Source organism: Aquarana catesbeiana, linkage group LG12 (genome assembly GCF_042186555.1).
Source record: "Aquarana catesbeiana isolate 2022-GZ linkage group LG12, ASM4218655v1, whole genome shotgun sequence".
In the NCBI taxonomy this organism is placed as follows: Eukaryota; Metazoa; Chordata; class Amphibia; order Anura; family Ranidae; genus Aquarana; species Aquarana catesbeiana.
Window position 1 is genome coordinate 79,447,095 of NC_133335.1, and position 21,422 is coordinate 79,468,516.

The following is a 21,422-nucleotide window of genomic DNA, read 5'->3' on the forward strand; positions in this document are numbered from 1 at the left end:
ACTGATGGGCAGGCAGTGGCAATGAAATGATGAGAGAGACAATTAATAACAGTCAAACTTCAAAGTTCAAACTTTCTAGAGCAGGGGTCTCAAACTGGTGGCCACCCAGCTGTTGCAGAACTACAATTCCCATGAGGCATTGCAAGGCTGACAGTTACAAGCATGACTCCCATAGGCAGAGGCATGATGGGACTTGTAGTTCCGTAACAGCAGGAGGGCCACCAGTTTGAGACCCCTGTTCTAGAATATACAAGTGCTGCAACACCCATCTTGGTACACCCTGCACTCAGCCTCAGTAAACCAGCAGTTAGAAGGCAGCAGTGGACATCTTGTTACACCCAGCCCATATGGTTAGTGAACTATGTGGGCTGGGTGTAACAAGATGTTCGCTGCCACCTTGTGCCTGCTGGCTTACTGAGGCCGAGTGCAGGGAGTACCAAGATGGGCGTTGCGCTGTTCAATCTCCGACGGAGACTGGGGCTGTCACTTCCGTTAACGAATGTGACGGCCCGGGTCACCAATTCAGACGGCTGCAAGTGCGACCCACACCCCTGCCCCCCACCAGCTTACCTTCCGCTGCTGCCAGCCCAGGACTCGCTCTCCACTGCCAGGACTCACTCTCCGCCCCCTGACTTCCAGGAGCCGCCTCTTCATACAAAAGTTATCGGGTCAGGCATCGGGAGCATTTGCCTGAGTACAAGTACTTGGGCAAATACTCGGTATTGGTGCAACCCTAGCGCCAGGCTTATGTCATGTGAGGCGGGACGTGTGCGTCGTGCAGCGCATGACATAATTTCCAGGTGCCGCTTGCGCATGCCTACTGGCCCTTTCCCAGCATCCATGCCTCCATCGGCACCATTGGACACCGATGGAGGTGGAGGGGGTATAAATGCACGCAGGTCTGCGGCAAAATTCCGTGGGTCAGAACAGAGGAGGTAGCGATAAATCACTGTATTGCATTTTGCAAGGTAAGAAGCCTTTGATCTAAAAGAGAGTGTTCCGGATGTTATTAGTAGATGTTTTGGTGGTATAACTGGTTCACATCCTATTTTTATGCTATAGGACTATGGTGGTTTTTCTCGAACAGTGAGTCCTGCTGACAATGACCTCTCCCTTCCTTACTTTAGTTTGGGAAAAGGGAATAGCTGGGAATTTCTGGATTGACTTCTTCCCTATTAGGATTGTATTCCTGCTTGTTGATAATCCAGATAGGCAGAAAATAATCAGTATTTTGCTTTTGATATTCAGCCCTATATCGATTATTTATATTGTAATTTCCCTCCCAGAGGGTCCAATAGGGGGCGTCATTATACCTCCCTCTGTGATTTCACCATATGTCCATATCTGTCTACCCCAAAGTGGTTTTGGAGCCAAATATCTATTGGATTTTAAAGCAAAATATTTATGAACATTCAGGTAATGGAGACCTATGAACAATGCACAGGCCTTTATACACATTTTTGAGATATAGGCAAAAAATTATTTTGATATAAACGTGTTATTATAAGTATTACTATAATTTATGTGTCTAAATTATGTCATATTTATTTATAGTCATCATAAATGGAGTACCTGATAAAAGTTCTCTTGAAGAAGCCATCGTTTGGCGAAACATGTAGAGATTAGAATCAGCTACATCTGTTCCATGTATTGTATGGTTATTTATGACGACAATTTGTTGATTTTTAGATGTTTCTAAATAAAAAATTTTGATATATTTTATAATTTTTGTCATTGTGTTTTGGCACCCTAAAAATCCCATATTCTGTTCTTTTGCTGTGTATCCAAGCAAATATGTTTAAATTGAGTGAGAATTCTTGTGGTAGGGGGACTAAGGATAAGGGACTTGAATCGATGTTGTATTTGTGTATGCTGAAATGTGTCTTTAGGAGGATGTAAATGCTTGTCTTTTAGCATTTACCAGGAGATACGAACAAAAGAGTGCATCGGTGGTATATGGTATTAAAATATTAGTATTCAGTAATAAATAGTCCCATACCTTAAGCAACATAAAACGGGGATAGGAGAAGAAGGATGAAGGTGGTTAGGGATCCATGGCAGAGAGAAGGCAGTGGGAAAATAATTTGGAATTTAGGAAGATTCTTGGGCTTATGTAGGGTTGCTATGTGGACTGTCTCCCATCCCCGTGATTAAGGCGTTGGAGGCGTGGCCTGGCTGAAGCTGCCATTGATGTCACTTCATGCACATGGGTCTGGTTCATGATGTGGATCTTTTCCTTTGACATATGTGGACTGTATACGCCACTTAATATTTGAGTAGGTTGAGGAGCCACATCTCTCCTCTGTATGTACATCGTTTTTGAGATGCAGGAGAAAGTTCATTTTTTAATAACATGAAATTATAAAATGTCTTGTGTAGAAATGTTTATATGCTGTATTGCATTTTTGAAGAACGCAGTGTTTTCCTTTGATTTATTTATTTAACCATGATTTGGTTTCACAGCTAAAATATTTATTCACAGCCAAAATATCATCCATCAGAAGATTACTGTCTTTGATATCTTAATAAGGAATAATTAGGCAGTAAGATAGACCTCTAACAGTCCTCCCACACTGTGCATCCTGTAGAAAACAGACAGAGGAAGTCCGAAGTTGAGAATGGAAAACCATGCAGAAGATCCATAGTAGTCCTGTTCCAGACCATTTGTATATTGAGGATGATCTCCAAAAGCTGACATGATCCATAACTGTAAAAGATCACAGCAGTGTGAAACAATGCAGGCAGTAAGTGGAATTTCTACATAAACATTAGGTATATTATGTACTTTTCCAGCACTGTACTCATACAAACATTAATGGTTCAGTCTATAAGGTTCTGTATGGGTCAAACACTGTTGCAGGGGAGGACTGGGAGCCTTTGCCTCAAGGAACAATTACAATCAGGCAGCACTTTTACAGTAAGGGCATTCTTCTATGGGCTAAATAAAGTACACTATACAAAGTGTGCCATTATGATCAATTGATTGGTTGGCAGAGTAAAGGTGAGTGATCATAAAGGATATGGTTTATTGCAGGGATTTTTTCCCTGGAATTTGGTGGAACTCAGTTCCACCACCTCTGGCTCAGGCCCTCTGCTCCCTACTCACTACTATTGTTTGCAAAAACAGAAGTCCGGCTTCTGTGTTTACAAGTGTAAGCTTGTCTCCCAATGGCTCCCACAGATCTGATCTCCTGAGCGGCTCCCACTGAGTGCAGGTTGGGGACAAGGGAGATGCAGGGGTGCCTGCAGTGCAGTGCAGATCCCAACACCCTAACTGAATGACCCCCCTGCAAGTGAGAGAGGCAGAGCCACCTACAGTGTGCCGGGAGGTACTAGAGCCATGTGGGTGCTTCAGCTTAATACACCAACACAAGTAACACATGTGGAAGATGGCAGAGCTTTTAAGGAAGGAAGGAGAAAATGGAGACAGTGGAAAGGGGGTTGCATGCAGAGGTCAGAGTTGAAGAGGGGGGAAAGTGATGAGGATAGGGGATGCAGAGGTAAACAGCTGTGGAAGAAGGCTGAGCTCTGCACTCTGTGTGTAGTGCACCCCTGAACTTTGCACTCTGTGTGCAAGGCACCCCTAAACTCTACACTATGTACATAGCCCACCCCCAAACACACCACCTGAACTCTGCACTCATATGTGTAACACCCCCATCCCCCCCGAAACTCTGCACTCTGTATATAATGCACTCCAGGTATTTATTGCCCCTGTCCTGACAAAATACGCAACTCGGCAGAATATAGAACCATGTCACTTCCCGTTTTTTAAAACCCACAGTAATTGCAGATTTTGACAAATTTGCGTTTGGATACAACAGCGGCAACTGAATGCAGTCAGTTAAAGGAACATTTGGATGTTTTCACAGCACAGTGGATAACGGGGAAGTTGTCGCCGCCTCGGAGGTGGCCATTTTGTTGGTTAGTGTTGGAGCAGAGTACCAACCTCCGTTCATAATATCGTGCACCGGAGTTCATTCGGTTGCCGCTCTTGTGTCAAAACACGTATTTCTCCTCATGTGAAATTACTTCATAGAAATCTGCAATGAATCATGTTTTAAATAAACCAGAAGTGACGTGGTTCGATATTCTGGCTATTGTGTCAGAAGACCCCTTCCACTGTTAGTGAAATCTGACCACACTTTGATGTGGTTTGAAGGGTTTGTGTGTGGTTTGAAGGGTTTGTGTGGGGTGGGGGAGGGTCGTGGTTGAGTTCCTGCACCTATTTTCTGAGAAAAAAAGCCCTGGTTTATTGTGATAGCAATAAGAGGACTTGTTATTGCAGAGGTGCATGAGAGGTCCTAGATCGGGATCAGGTTCCCACCGAATAAAAAAAAAAAGGCAAAAAAAAGTAACTACATCATTTAAAAAGTTATCCATAAATGACTAAAAACCTACCCTTTTATCACTAATCCCCTCAATGTTGAATGCTCTGGATGACATTTATGTTTAATTATGTGATCGTTCACCACACGCATAAACTTTTGGCATGTCTTATTATATACAGTATCTCACAAAAGTGAGTAGACCCCTCACATTTTTGTAAATATTTTATTCTATCTTTTCATGTGACAACACTGAAGAAATGACATTTGGCTACAATGTAAAGTAGTGAGTGTACAGCTTGTATAATAGTGTAAATTTTCTGTCCCCTCAAAATAACTCAACACACAGCCATTAATGTCTAAACCGCTGGCAAAAACATTCATCTCAAAGTTCCCTCTGTGAAGTTTGCACCATGTTATAATGGGTCTTTTGTTATCACTGCAAAGATCAATCTGCTTAGTCTGGCACAAACTTCATCTGCTTCCACATCCTAAAGAGGAGCTCCAGGCTCTTTCAGAAACAATTAAAAGTCAGCAGCTACAAATACTGTAGCTACTGACTTTTAATATTAGGACACTTACCTGGTGTCTTCACCCCTGCCGATTTTACAATCGGCTCTTGGGTGCTACCGCCACCATTTCTTATATGGGAAATCGGCAGTGAAGCCTTGCGGCTTCACAGCCAGTTCCCTATTGTGAATGGCCCTGTGGCGGGGGAAGGAGGAGGGGGCTGAACAGCCGGAAGTGTGAGCGGGTACCTGTCAAAACCAGGTACCCGCCCCCCCGAAAGGTGCCAAATGTGGCAGCGGAGGGGGGGAGGAGGCAAACCAGCGGAGCTTCCACTTTTGGGTGGAGCTCCGCTTTAAGTTACCAAATTCTTTCCATGTTTTATTGCTTAAACCTCTGGTACAGAATCGATATTCTCATCCTTCATCTCTAGCTACTGAGGTTCATCAAATCCTAAGATTTTTTTTGGAAAACTTCAGGACCCGATTGACTAAAAGGGCTTCAGCTCTAAAAAAATATCCTGGGTCCTCTCATCTGATGTGTCACCCCCTCACCTGGTAAAAAGATTGCTTTTCCATTGAAGCCAGGGCCTTGACAGGTGGGGAGAACCCCCAAAAAAAGAAAGAGGTTGAATAATGTCAAACTCACTTCTCCTCTATTCCAGAACCAGATCTACCCTCCACTGCATTGCCATGGCACTTCACCCAGAGCATCGGTGCTGTGACAGTTAGGTGACAACTCTTCTGATTGGTGCTGGCTTTAAATTGTGAAGCAACAAGTAACTTGGCATTAAACCATTTTGTCACTACCCCCTGCTGCAGTATCTCCTGACCACATCATAAAAAATATGCAGTGTGTCAACATTTAAAATAAAAAAAAAAAAACATTTTTTTTAACTTTCGGATAGGGATGAGGTGGGGGGGGGGGTTAGAAGGTTTGTCAAGTTTTTGTTTCTCTCTGTATTACTGTAAGCCTAGGTTCACACTGGTGTCACTGCATAATCATGTGCCTTTCAGTGCATTTTTGTAGAGTTTTTTTTTTTTTGTGTTTTTCATACATTTTTGTTTTGGCCAATGACTAGCATGATCTGCTGTGACATCATTGCTTTTAGGAAGAAGAGACAGGATTTTAAGCAAAGAAAACATAAAAAAACCTATGTGCTCCCATTGAAATGTATGGGCCAAAAAACACATTATGCTACACCAAAAGTACTACACAACAAATTGCACTAGTGTGAACGGGGGCTTAGGCTCCATTCACACCAATGCGTTTCTTCATGCTTTTTGCAGAAATGTAGGACATTATTTTTAACTTGGGTTCCTATGGAAAACATTCAAATCTGTGCAATAAAAAAGCTTAAACACCTGAAAGAGCTCAGTGTTAACCTAGCCTAAGGAAGATTTCCCCAGTGACATCAATTGTGGTCTCTTTCCCTCCACTCACGTGTCAGATTATACTCAGCAATGTGCTCTGTGATATGGAGTGTGTGACATCAGTGTGCGACATCAGATCCCTGGCCTCCTGCCTTCTGGAAGCGGAAAAATACAATCTAAACTTTTTACTTTGGAAGGTGGTGGAAGAAAGAGTGCTACAGATAAACAGGTAGAGCTTATGTAGGAGGATTTATGTCAGCACTGTGTATCACCTGAGGCTAGTCACTTCAGTTGGCATATGTAAGGGTTTATTGTCACTTTAAGTTTTAATAAACAATAAAAAATCACTTAAAACACAATAATTGTCATAGCAGACAAATGGACTTACCATTATATTACAGAGCACTAGAAAAAGAGCGGACTCCTTCACAAGTCTGCGGCTGATAGTGATTTTTCCGACACCTTGAAGATAAGCCAAGGAAACCCTGCGTATTTCTACAAAAGACATTCTACGAGGGGCCTCCTCTTTGCTTTCCTCCTGTATAATTGGGTGGATATGCCCATGATGCTCCTTTCTCATGCCTTCAATTATAAAGATATTTTGAAACATATGTTGGAAGATCATGAGGACTGAGAATGACAGATTTAAGGAATTCAACACAGTCCATTTACTTGTAGCCACAATGGCAACTATGGAATAATAAGAAATGCAGAACTGACCAAGAGCAGCAGCCAGCAGCAGGATTATTTCTAGACTGCGAGTGTAATTTTTAGGTGTTGGACACGATGCAATGCCATGACCGTTCTTCTCAACACTGATTTTTCTGGTAGTTGTCCTATAATGGTGGTTGGTTTGCATATGGTCCGTTCTGTCTTCTTTTTCCAATTCTTCCACTGGAATGTTTTCATTATACTTTCCACTTTCTGTTTGCATTTCACATTTATCACAACTTTCTTCCTGATCTCCTTTATGTTCCACAATTTCTTTTAGATCTGTCCATTCGTAATCTCCCTTTTCATCTCTGTGCTCCCCCATATCCACTTCACTTTGATCATAATCCTTGCTCTTCTCCACATGCCTGTGTCTGCACCGACTTTGATTTTCTAGTTTAGTTGCTCTATCTGTGTCGTTTTTGTTTTCATCATGCTCACTATGCTGTTCTGACTGTTTCACCGACTGTTTCTCTGTAAAGGTCTGAGCGATTATCCCAACAATGCAGGAGATTATCATGATAGGCAGCACAATGACATTGTAGACGAAAAAAAGAAATGATGACGTGGGAGAAACTTCTCCTGAAGATGCCTGTATCTGATACAGGATGAAGACACAAAATCCCACCACCAATGCAGTACCACCCAAAACTGGGCCATAAAGAACTCCTTGAAGACGAAACCTCGGGTGCGAGAAGGCAGAGGGAGAAACGTCTTTTCTGCCAACATTCAGCCACATTATGTAGAGCATTGATGCGCAGATAAGACTGTATTCCAAATTGAATGGATACAGGGTCACATATCCCCTTTGAAAGGTCCAGCACATTGAATTTTTTAGGCATAAGCAGTTGCTTATCTCATCTACAAGAGAAATGTATTTAGGTTATTTATTGTGTAAAACAGAAAACATTAAAACCAGCTGCCCACGTTTTAAAGCCTAACTCCAGCTGAGATTATTTTTATGGTTGGATAGGGTATGGGCAGAGTTAACATTTCTGCCAGGATGTTTATTTCTGTGTAGCACTACCCTCGTAGGAGCTGCTAGATCTTCCCTAGTTCCAACTTCTGTAGCCAGGCACACAGTATGTTCTTCGACAGCTAGGTGCACTCTTACTTCCGCTCGTTACTCCAATACCCAGCCTAGGGCTTTTTGGTTGTTTTATTGGAGAACTTGGATAGGGGATGGATGGAGTGGAATACTCCAAATTTCAACTAGATACAATGAGGACAGCTTCTTTAACTGAACCGTGGAATCACTGTATCAAACACCATACACACTTGAGCAAGTCCTTTTTTTGGAATAATGGACAGCTGTTCTTCAGGATACTAGCCAGTATCCCCTTTCTGCTGAACCCAGTAGCTGACTCTCCTAGCACAGAGAGGGGCAGCCAAAGAACCAGGCCCCAAGATCGTTTAAAGTCTGTACTCACAAGGCCTCTGGACCAAATGGTAGCCTTCTTCCATTTCTCCAGCAGCACCCTCCAGTGATCCCAGACAGATATCATGGGAATGGCTTCCCCCCTTAGTCAGTTCTTCAGAACACCCTGGTCAACATTTCAGCCTCCAGGCCTCCCACCCGAGGCCATATGGCAGCAAGTGCTGAGGAGGGCACAGCACCCCCTCATCTGGACTCTCCTCTGCAGTGCCCACTGAGGCTTGGGATGCCATCCCAAGCCTTTAATTGGCTTGGGATGGCATCCATATTCATACTGCTGATCTGCATGGGTCACTCCTGTTTATTCAGAACCTTCCAAGGTTTACTGGATACAGAGGAGCCAAAACAGAAGCAGCAGCACTGTGAAACACACAGGGCTCTCTTGCTAAACAATGTAACTTTCCTGTTAGGCAGAAAAGCTGCTATGTTTTACCTAACAGTCTCCTGTTAAGCAGGAGACCACACTACATCAAACTATGTACATCCTAGCAGCCTACCTAGGTGGGTGCTACATCTGTTTGTGACACCATTAAGCAGATTTATCCCCACTTCTTGTCCCTGTGTTGCCCCTAGGGGGTGGTAATGAGGGTATGGCTATCATCCAGAAAGAAAGGCATGGACAGCAGTAAGAATAATATCAGAAGGTCTCACCCTTCCTACCAAGAAAAATTTGTTTTTGTCTGTGTTCCCACTGGAGAAAATTCTCCATCACTTCCTGTCTTGACAGGAAGCAAGGGAAAAACCGTCATTTAAGGGATAAAGATGACAATAAAAATCTGATCTAGACTCTAAAGATACATTGAGATTTGTGGTTCGGGGCAATAAAAATGCCCCCCGCTCCTTAAGCTGCAAAAGCAACAGATGGGGGTGTTCACAATGCTTTCCACCCTCTGCAAAAACCACCACTGCTGTCGCATTCGGAGGCAGCACTGCCACCAAAAGCAACCATTTCAAGCAAATGTGGAAGCACTGCAAATGCAGTTGGGGCACACTGGTGCGGCAATTATAAGATTAAAACAGGCGGTGAGGAGGTACCTCGTTACCACTTCTCCTTCTTAAATAATATGTAAACTGTTTATGACAACTAAGTGAGTTTGGAGCCTAAAAGCCTCTCCTTTGGATCAGGAGATAAGATCCCTTAGCTTTACACTTGACCATGCACGTTAATCTCTCTACTTTCTAACCTATACCTTTACATTGTAACTCCTTTCTTCTAATTAAACTTTCAAAACGTTTAAGCATGAACAGAATTTAAATATGATTGTTATTATTGGTCCTTTGCATTTAAGGCTGCATTAATGCTGCTGCTGTGCGTTTGTCCCACACTGTGGGTGCAGCAGAGCTTACACCTGTGTTGGGATGTAGACGGCTGTTCTTCAAGATACTAGCCAGTGGGGGTTATTTACTAAAGGTAAATCCACTATGCACTACAAGTGCACTACAAGAACACTTAGAAGTGCAGTTGATTTAGATCTGAGGGGAAGATCTGAAATGAGGGGAAGCTCTGCTGATTTTATCATCCAATCATGTACAAGCAAACATGCAGTTTTTTATTTTCCTTGCATGTCCCCCTCAGATCTACAGCGACTGCACTTCCAAGTGCATGTGTAGTGCAAAGTGGATTTGCCTTTAGTAAATAAACCCCCCCCCCCCCCCCATGGTAACTCCATGGTAAAGCGCAGCTAACCCACTCCAAGCATGCAGGTAAGCTGCGCTGCACCCACGGTGCAAGAAAAACACACCACAGCAGTGTGAAAGCAGGCTTAGGGTTCACTTGCCTGAAGTTATGTTTAGTTGTAGACCCTCAATCTCTCTGTGCACGGAATCATTTATAACAGCCATAAGCCAAAGCAGGAGGTTGGTGGACAATGCCAGCATGATGCCATGTCTGAAAACATAAAACAGAGGTAAGTGCTGAAATACAGAAGTAGGACGCCAGCTGGACCCTGGAGAAATCTTCACTGCAGTGGTGCAGATTCTCTTACTGTCTCTGAACTTCAGGCACTGCAATGATTAACAGCTTTGGGTCTTCAGGCAAAGGTGCAGTACAGAAGGACCGACAGGGGCACGACCCCTCCTTCTATCTCCATTGAGAAAAGTACTTTCACTGATTACACTGCTTGTAACACAATCAGTGAATGATCTCCTCCATTCACAGTCTGTGTAATCAATGAACAAACTTTTCTCATTGGAGGAGGAGAGCATGTCCCCATCACATCACCTGCAATGCTGCTCTGCCTGAAGACCTAACGCTGTAGACCAGGGATATGCAGTTAGCGGACCTCCAGCTGTTGGAAAACTACAAGTCCCATCATGCCTCTGCCTCTGAGTGTCATGCTTGTGGTTGTCAGAGTCTCGCTATGCCTCATGGGACTTGTAGTTCAGCAACAGCTGGAGGTCCGCTAATTGCATATCCTTGCTGTAGACCATTGCAGTGTCAAAAGTTCAGAGACGGGAAGAGGACCAGGCATCTCTGCAATGAAGGTTTCTCTAGGATCCAGCTGCCTGCACAACATGGGATATACTTCATTACAGTTAAGGGATGTGACTAAAGCTGTAGGGATTTTTTTTTAGCTAAGCTTCAGCGTTAAAGGAAAAAATTCCTGAAAATAAAAATAAAATGAATGCATGCAGGACATCTAATGATCAGTAAGATGTAATACATTACATTCTTGTTTTGGTGTTTAACTTTGCTTTATGGAGAACCCCTTCAATATTTGTCCTCCGCCTTGTTTTCTGGGCTCCGCTTGCCCATCTGCCGGCCCAGGACTGACATGTTGAGTGCTGGCAAGTGGAGGGGAGGGAGAAGAGCAGACGCATGTCCACTCTCCTCCCCTTCTTGCTGTGACTGGAAGGCGTCATGTATGACATTACTTGGGTCAACCTCTCAGTGTCCCTGGCTAGCATAGCTGGGAGGGGATGTATTGCAATGTGATCTGCATGGCAATACATTCAGTGGAGACCAGAGGAGACATGCAGGGCCTTTTAGACCCTTCATGTCTCATTAAAGAGAACCTGTCTCCTAAAAATCATCACACAGGGTTTTTTTTGTCCCCTATGTGATGAGAAAAAAATCTTGCAAATTTTGCGCCCCCCCCACATATACGCATGTAGGAACGTAAAAGCATGTGTCGAGGGCGCCTGAGCATGAAAATGTCGATTGCCATACACGTGTTACATATCGCCACGCACGCCAAAATGAGCAATACTTCTAGCACAAGACCTTCTCAGTAACACTAAACTGATGACCTATAGGGGACTTTTGAAGCGTTGCCTATAGAAAATATAGGGTACTGAAGTTTGTTGCCATTTCACAGGCGCACACAAATTTATGGTTTGACATGTTGGGTGTCCATTTACTCAGTGCAACCCTGTCTTTTTTATTTCACCAAAAAATGGGTAGTTTATTGTGTTTGCCTTAAAATTCACTTTCGTTTTTTACTGAAATTTGCGCTTCCCAGACCTTGCGGTAATATCAAGTGACATAAAATTCTCTAGGGTGTCTGATTTCATAAAATATATAATAGTTTTACAGTGGATATAAAAAAGTCTACACACCCCTGTTAAAATGTCAGGTTCTGTGATGTAAGAAAATGAGACATATAGTGCACAAAAATAAAAACCACAGAGGTGATCAAATACCACCAAAAGAAATCTCCATTTGTGGAAAAAAAGCACATTGATTGTTTGGGTACAGTGTCGCACGACCACGCAATTGTCAGTTAAAGCGACGCAGTGCCTGTATTGCAAAAAATGGCCTGGTCATTAAGGGGATAAATCCTTCCGGGTTGAAGTGGTTTAACTAATACTTTGTTGAAGCACCTTTTGATTTTATTACAGCACTCAGTCTTTTTTGGTATGAGTCTATCAGCATGGCACATCTTGACATGGCAATATTTGCATACTCTTCTTTGCAAAAACACTCCAAATCTGTCAGATTGTGAGGGCATCTCCTGTGCACAGCCCTCTTCAGATCACCCCACAGATTTTTCAATGGGATTCAGGTCTGGGCAATTCCAAAACTTTAACCTTTTTCTGGTGAAGCCATTCCTTTGTTGATTTGGATGTATGCTTTGGGTCGTTGTCATGCTGAAAAATGAAGTTCCTCTTCCTGTTCAGCTTTAGCAGAAGCCTGATGGTTTTGTGACAATATTGACTGGTATTTGCAACTGTTAATAATTTCCTCCACCTTGACTAAGGCCCCTGTTCCAGCTGAAGAAAATTAGCCCCAAAGCATGATGCTGCCACCACCATGCTTCACTGTGGGTATTGTGTTCTTTTGGTGATGTGCAGTGTTGTTTTTTTTGGGACCAAACATATCTTTTGGAATTCTGGCCAAAAAGTTCAACCTTGGTTCATCAGACAATAACACATTTTCCCACATGCTTTTGGGAGACTTCAGATGTGTTTTTGCAAATTTAGCCGGGCTTGGATGTTTTTCTTTGTAAGAAAAGGCTTCCATCTTGCCACTCTACCCCATAGCCCAGACATATGAAGAATACGGGGGATTGTTGTCACATGTACCACACAGCCAGTACTTGCCAGATATTCCTGCAGCTCCTTTAATATTGCTGTAGACCTCTTGGCAGCCTCCCTGACTAGTTTTCTACTCGTCTTTTCATGAATTTTGGAGGGACATCCAGTTCTTGGTAATGTCACTGCTGTGCCATATTTTCTCCACTTGATGATGACTGTCTTCACTGCATTCCATGGTATATCTAATGCCTTGGAAATTATTTTGTAACCTTTCTCCTGACTGATATCTTTTAACAATGAGATCCCTCTGATGCTTTCGAAGCTCTCTGCAGACCATGGCTTTTGCTGTAGGATGTGACTAACAAAAATGTCAGGAAAGACCTACTAGAAAAGCTGCAACCTTATTTGGGGTTAATCAAAGGCACTTTAAATGATCACATTAAAGGAGGAAAAAGTTCTGAAATTATTTATCTTGGTCTCATTTTTTTACATCACAGAAACCTGACATTTTAACAGGGGTGTGTAGAATTTTTTTTAAATGTGTGCAACAAATGCAAAAACGGCTCTGGCAGTGAAAAGATTAAAAATGTTAGGTTAAAACCTCCCGCTAGCGGCTGAATAGCGCGATAAAACGATGGTAAAGCGGCGCTAAAAATAGCACCGCTTTACCGCCGACGCCCGCCCGCCCCAGTGTGAAAGTAAGCTTATTGGTAAAGCTCGTGGCAGGTATATAAGTACAGTTAGTTCAACACTGTTGAGTGCATATAACCTAAACCACATTATCACGCAAATAGTACCATTTACAGAGAAAATAAAACAGCTTTGGTTTTCATTTTCCACAATGAATGGAACTGAAAATATCTGGTTTTCTTTCCTCTATGTCCATTTAGTATTACCATTTGCCTCTCTTCTACTCACCTAGTTATATTATGTTGCACCTGCACACGTCCTGGCTTGAAAACCACAAAAAACAGGTCTGCAAGAAAGCATATCATGAGTTGCACACACACTATTTTCAGCTTATACGGTACAGTGCCTTGAAAAAGTATTCACACCCCTTGAAACTTCCACATTTTGTCATGTTACAACAAAAAACTTAAATTTATTTTATTGGGATTTTATGTGATAGACCAACACAAAGTGGCACATAATTGTGAAGTGGAAGGAAAATGATAAATGTTTTTCAAATTTTTTACAAATAAATATGTGAAAAGTGTGGCGTGCATTTGTATTCAGCCCCTCTGAGTCAATACTTTGTAGAACCACCTTTCACTAAAATTACAGCTGCAAGTCTTTTTGGGGATGTCTCTACCAGCTTTGCTCTAGAGAGTGACATTTTTGCCCATTCTTCTTTGTAAAATAGCTCAAGCTCTGTCAAATTGGATGGAGAGCATCTGTGAACAGCAATTTTCAAGTCTTGCCACAGATTCTCAATTGGATTTAGGTCTGGACTTTGACTGGGCCATTCTAACACATGAATATGCTTTAATTTAAACATTCCATTATAGCTCTGGCTTTATGTTTAGGGATGTTGGCCTGCTGGAAGGTGAACCTCCACCCCAGTCTCAGTCTTTGCAGGCTCTAACATGTTTTCTCTAAAATTGTCCTGTATTTGGCTCCATCCTTCTTCTCATCAACTCTGACCAGCTTCCTTGTTCCTGCTGAAGAAAAGCATCCCACAACATGATGCTGCCACCACCATGTTTCACGGTGGGGATGGTTTGTTCAGGGTGATGTGCAGTGTTCGTTTTCTGCTAAACATAGCATTTTGCTTTTAGAGTTAGATCAAAAAATTCAATTTTGGTCTCATCTGACCAGAGCACCTTCTTCCACATGTTTGCTGTGTCCCCCACATGGCTTCTCACCAACTGCAAACGGGACTTCTTATGGCTTTCTTTCAACAATGGCTTTCTTCTTGCCACTCTTCCATAAGGCCAGATTTGTGGAGTGCGCGACTAATAGTTGTCCCTGTGGACAGATTCTCCCACCTGAGCTGTGGATCTCTGCAGCTCCTCCAGAGTTACCATGGGCCTCTTGGCTGCTTCTCTGATTAATGCTCTCCTTGCCCAGCCTGTCAGTTTAGGTGGATGGCCATGTCTTGGTAGGTTTGCAGTTGTGCCATACTCTTTCCATTTTCAGATGATGGACTGAATAGTGCTTTGTGAGATGTTCAAAGCTTTGGATATTTTTTTATAACATAACCCTTCTTTAATCTTCTCCACAACTTTATAACTGACCTGTCTGGTGTGTTCCTTGGTCTTCATGATGCTGTTTGTTCACTAAGGTTCTCTAACAAACCTCCAAGGGCTTCACAGAACAGCTATATTTATATTGAGATTAAATTACACACAGGTGGACTCTGTTTACTAAATTAGGTGACTTCTGAAGGCAATTCGTTCCACTAGATTTTAGTTAGGGGTATCAGAGTAAAGGGGGCTGAATACAAATGCACGCCCAAACTTTTCAAATATTTTTGTTTGTAAAACAAAATTGCAAACTATTTATTCGTTTTCTTTCCACTTCACAATTATGTGCCACTTTGTGTTGGTTTATCATATAAAATCCCCAAAAAATACATTTACGTTTTTGGTTGTAACATGACAAATGTGGAAAATTTCATGGGGTATGAATACTTTTTCAAGGCAATGTATACCAGATTAACAAGTTTTTTTAATTGCTCTTCATTATCAAAAAATCTGTCAAATTGTCTATCAATGAGTTCCTTAGACTTTACCCACCCGCAGTAGCAGGGCCGGTACAAGGCAGGGGCGGAAGGGGCGGATGCCCTGGGCGGTACGATTTTCTATACTAGGGGGGGCGCAGGTGAAGAGCTGGCAATGTGCTTCACACCTGTCATTATACACACTAGCCAGTGCCGTTGTACCTGAAAAATTGTAAGTGTGCCGAGTGCACTCCTGCATCTGGCACAACAAGCCCTGGCTTCACCTCCTTTCCCTGTCAGCTTCACTGTTCACTCCCCCTACGAAGCAGCCTCGTAGTCCCGGCCGGCGGCGTGAGGTCACTCACGGCCGGAGGTGGGGTGGGAGGACTCAGTGGAGCGCGGAGAGCTGTTGCCGCGCTGCAACCTATAGGAGCCAAGGAGCCTGTCTCTTGCTGTAAGTTTGAAAGCAGTGTGGGTGGGAGGCGGGCATCTCTGAGCGCGATCCCGGTCCCCTTCAGCAGCTGTATCTCTCCCGCTAGCTGCCGCACAGGCAAGTTTAGAAACCGGCTCCTCCTCAGCTCTGACGGGACAACATGAGAGGAACGTCAGAAGTGGGCATCACAGGGCGCTGTGCCGCACTGTATCTGAGGTCTGTGTGTGAGGAAAGCTGCTGCCAAGCTGAGGAAGGGAGAGCTGCACTGAGAACACAAGGGGAGGATGAGAGTATTTGTAGGGAGAAAATGATTACTTCTAGGTGGAATGATATGGGGGAGGGGGGTGTATTTGTGCTGTTGTGTTAGGAAGGGAGTTCTGGGGGGGTTCTGCTGGGATGGGGAATTTGAGGGGTGCCAGGATAAGATTTTTTTTCTAGTAGGGGTATTTGGGGGGAGGGGGTTGTGATAGAGAGGTGATTGGGGGGGGAGGGGGGGTTTGTGCTAGGATAGGAAATATTCGGGCTGTTAGAAATGGGGATTGGGGGGAGAATTTATGCTAGGGATAATTGGGGGTATTTGTTTTAGAGGGGAAATTTGGGGGTAGGATTTGTGCTGGGAGGGGGATTTTGGGGGGTGACGGGTAAGATTTGTGCTGGGAGGGGGATTTTCGGGGGGAAAGGGGTAAGATTAGTGCTGGGAGGGAGGATTTGTTCTGTGGGGGAAAGAGAATTTGTGCCAGGAGAGAGGATTTGTGCCGTGGAGATGGGGGGGGGGGGGGGATTTGTGCTAGGAGGGGGATTTTGGGGGGGGGGGGGGTTGTGCTAGAAGAAGTGATGGGGGGGAGATTTGTGCTAGGAAAGGAAATATTGGGCCTGTTAGAAATGGGGATTGGGGGGGGAGAATTTATGCTAGTAAGGATGATAGGGGGTATTATTTGTGTTCGGGGCTAAGTATGCCGATTAGTGCTCAATTTTAAAAAAATTTTTTGGAAGGGGAGGGGGGGGGGGGCGCAGTTTGGTGTCTTTGCCCTGGGCGCTAAATTACCTTGTCCCAGCACTGCGCAGTAGTGCCTCCCACCATCTTCAGTGTTACAACCCTTAAAGGGTAAGTTCACCTTTGGTCACTTTTTTTTCTAAATTCCAGCTCCCCTATGTACCAATAGAGCATTCATGTACTTTTATTGCAAAAATATCAAAGCTTTCCATTAAATCTACAGACACTTACTTTTCTTGTCCTAATCCACGTTTCCAGACGTTTCTATTTGTAATGTCTTCTTCCTGATCAGACTTTAGGTCATGACACAGGAAGGAGTTGACCAGCTGACCTCATTAGCACACACCCTGCATCATCCACCCTCCCATTCCCAGCTGCACGTTTTTAAAATGAGATGCAATCAATCAGTTATTACCCTTCTCACTAAATACACAGTATACAATCCAATTGCATAGTGTTTCTGTCCACTCCCTTCTATGTACTTGTATAAAGATGGCCATACACTATGCAATCTGATTGTATATTTTGTATGTAGTGAGAAGGGTGATCACCGATTAATTGCATTTCATTTTAAAAAAGTGCACCTAGGAGTGGGAGGGTAGATGATGCAGGGTGTGAGCTAATGAGGTCAGCTGGTCAACTCCTTCCTGTGTCATGACTAGGAATGAGCCGAACACCCCCCCGGTTCGGTTCGCACCAGAACATGCGAACAGACAAAAAATTTGTTTGAACACGCGAACACCATTAAAGTCTATGGGACACGAACATGAAAAATCAAAAGTGCTCATTTTAAAGGCTTATATGTAAGTTATTGCCAAAAAAAAAAGTGTTTGGGGACCTGGGTCCTGCCCCAGGAGACATGTATCAATGCAAAAAAAAGTTTTTAAAACGTCTGTTTTTTAGGGAGCAGTGATTTTAATAATGCTTAAAGTGAAACAATAAAAATTAAATATTCCTTTATATATCGTACCTGGGTGTCCCCTTAGTATGCCTGTAAATTAGCGCATTTTTCCCATGTTTAGAAAAGTACCGCAGCAAAATGACATTCCTAAAGGAAAAAATGTCATTTAAAATTGCTCACAGCAATATACATAAAAAATCATTTAACAGCGTGGGTCCTCCCCCCAGTCCATAGCAGGCCCTTTGGGTCTGGTATGGATATTAAGGTGAACTCCACAACAACATTTTTCTTAAAAATGGCGTGGGGGTCCCCCCAAAATCCACACCAGACCCGAAGGGCCTGGTATAGACAGGGGGGAACTCATGTCGTTTTTTTCTTAATTCTGCCATAGGACTCCCCTTAACCACTTCAATACACTATATTATATATTGTACACTGCACTATATACCCTGCACTGTATTATATATACTACACTGACTGCACTATATACTCTGAACTGCAGTATATATACTCTACAGACTGCACTATATACTCTGAATAGCAGTATATATACTATACAGACTGCACTATATGCTGAAAAATTGGGACTTAGGTGATGGTGGTAGCAGAACACGGTAACCCCTCAGTTACTCTTGTTGGGCACAGGAACGGTCCCTGCTGTTAAATATTATTTCAGAGGCTGCTTGCCCTCTTTTAGTGGCCTGTGAGCGTCTGCCTCTCCTTGGAGGCCTTCCAGACATGTTGGGTATTTTCTTTTTTAACACCGAACTACACTGTATTAGATACTGTGTACACTGCCTGCACTGTATTATATACTGTGTACACCGCCTGCACTGTATTATATACTGTGTACACCGCATGAAGTGTTTTTGAAACTGTACACCACCGAATGCACTGTATATATAGGCTATGCTGAATGCAGAGTATATGCTACTACTTACTAAATTGAACCAATTCAATTAATCGATTCTACGGTTCACTTGCTCAGTCTGCTGACAAGCAAGTGAACCAAAGCTCTGACTCAACCTTATTAAATGATTAGAATCAGAAGACTGATTCACAGAAGGTTGGCAGGTCCTGGGGATGTTTACTTGGATTTAGTTCCATGGCACAGAGCACAAGCCTATTGTTGTGTCTGACCACAATTTGTCAGATTAGCCAGCGTCATCAATTTTGGTGACACACAAACAGCTGTGTCAGCCTAGGTTTCCACTATTACAGCCCAAAAGTCGCACGATTCTGCTGCAATTTTGATGCAACTTGAAGCAATGCCTGTGTATTCTTGATGTCTATGGACCTCAAGTCGCATCAAAGTGGGACCAAATTAGTGCAGGGACTACTTGAAGTTTCCCAAGATATGAACGGTATTAATTCAAAATCATGGGGTATGACTTGTCATGCGACTTTGCAGTCCCAAGTCACAGGACAGGTTGCACAAGTGGAAACAGAGCCTAAATGAAAAGTGGGTTTTTGTGCATGTGAACTGCATTCTGATGGACCAACTTCACAGTTAACATTGCTAGCCACCCGATTTGTCCATAGTCTTTACAGTGCATGCACAGGAATAATAGTCAGATTTTACTACCGCGGGCGAAGTACCCATGGTAGTAAAATGCAATCATTAAGGCTCCTTTCACACTTGTGCGACTTGAAAGTCGCGTGATTTTGCCGCGATTTTTGCCATGACTTGAAGCAATGTCTGTGTAATCTTGAAGTCTCTGCCTAAAGTGCAGGGACTACTTTGAAGTCGCTGCAACTTGAAATCGCACAGATATGAATGATAGCCATTGGAAATCATGAGGTACGACTTATCATGCGACTTTGCAGTCCCAAGTCGCAGGACAAGTTACACAAGTGTGAAAGGGACCTCAGGCTGTCTGTACTGCTACCTGATCATTGATTTAGTGTATTGTTCTACTGATGGGGACTTTCAGTGTACTGTGTTCTAACAACTCATATGATTCTTTGACTTAGTAACTCATATATCAGGGGTAGGCAACCTTTTGAGCACAGTGTGCCGAAAAATGTTTTCAAAGAAATTGAGAGTGCCGATTTTATAACAAAAAAATGTCAACTTCACACTCTCAATCACGAAAAGGATTTTTTATAAAGTAAAGTAGTGAGAAATTATCATCCTGCACTCTCACACCTCAGATCAGCCCCAATTCCTGCAACTCCACACATCAGATAACTTTACCCCCTGCTCATCTGCCCCACCATTGTACTACCCGGCACATCTGCCCCACCATTGTACTACCCGGCACATCTGCCCCACCACTGTGCTACCCTGCACATCTGCCCCACCACTGTACTACCTGGGACATCTGCCCCACCATTGTACTACCCTGCACATCTGTCCCACCGCTGTATTACCCTGCACATCTGCCCCACCACTGTACCATCCTGCTCTTCTGTCCCACCACTGTAACCCCCTGCTCATTTGCCCCAGCAATGTTTCCCCTTTCTCATCTGCCCCACCACTGTACCTCCCTGCACATCTACTCCACTGCCGTACCCCCATGCTCTTCTGTCTCACCGCTGGACCATCTTCTCATCTGTCCTAACACTGAACTTATCTGCTCCACCACGGTAACTCCCTTTCTCATCTGCCCCACGACTATACCTCTTGCACATCTGTCCCACCTGCTAATGTGTTCCACCCATCTACTTCCTTTCTTCTCTGCACCCCTCTGCACATCTGCCCCTTTTCTGTACCCCCCTGCTCCTCTGCCCCATAGCTGTAACCTTCTGCTTATTTGTCTCACCACTGTACCCACCCCCCTGCTCCTCTGCCCCACCGCTGTACTACCCTGCACATCTGCCCCACCACTGTACTACCCTGCACATCTGCCCCACCACTGTACTACCCTGCACATCTGCCCCACCACTGTACTACCCTGCACATCTGCCCCACCACTGTACTACCCTGCACATCTGCCCCACTTCTGTACTACCCTGCACATCTGCCCCACCACTGTACTACCCTGCACATCTGCCCCACCACTGTGCTACCCTGCACATCTGCCCCATCACTGTGCTACCCTGCACATCTGCCTTACCACTGTAATCCCCTGCACATCTGCCCCACCACTGTACTACCCTGCACATTTGCCCCACCACTGTACTACCCTGCACACCTGCCCCACCACTGTATTACCTTGCACATCTGCCCCACCACTGTATTACCCTGCACATCTGCCCCACCACTGTACCACCCTGCTCTTCTGTCCCACCACTGTAACCCCCTGCTCATTTGCCCCAGCAATGTTCCCCCTTTCTCATCTGCCCCACCACTGTACTTTCCTGCACATCTACTCCACTGCCGTACCCCCATGCTCTTCTGTCTCACCGCTGGACCATCTTCTCATCTGTCCAAACACTGAACTTATCTGCTAATCTGCCCCACCACTGTAACCCCCTTTCTCATCTGCCCCGCGACTATACCTCCTGCACATCTATCCCACCTCTGTTCCCCCTGCTCATGTGTTCCACCCATCTACCTCCTTTCTTCTCTGCACCCCTCTGGACATCTGCCCCACTTCTGTACCCCCCTGCTCCTCTGCCCCACCACTGTACACTCCTGCTCTTCTGTCCCACTGCTG

At 44.0% G+C, this 21,422-nt stretch overlaps 1 protein-coding gene across 1 annotated transcript in view; it reads right to left on the reverse strand.

Moving 5' to 3' along the window:
* Nucleotides 1-1,537: 1,537 nt before the first annotated feature.
* The window catches only part of LOC141114440 (proton channel OTOP3-like), a 121,044-nt gene continuing 101,159 nt past the window's right edge, over nucleotides 1,538-21,422 (reverse strand). The window contains 5 exon segments of the mRNA XM_073608113.1: nucleotides 1,538-2,707; nucleotides 6,597-7,780; nucleotides 10,133-10,242; nucleotides 13,749-13,776; nucleotides 13,779-13,806. Coding sequence (XP_073464214.1) covers nucleotides 2,537-2,707; nucleotides 6,597-7,780; nucleotides 10,133-10,242; nucleotides 13,749-13,776; nucleotides 13,779-13,806 — 1,521 coding nt within the window. The 3' untranslated portion in view covers nucleotides 1,538-2,536.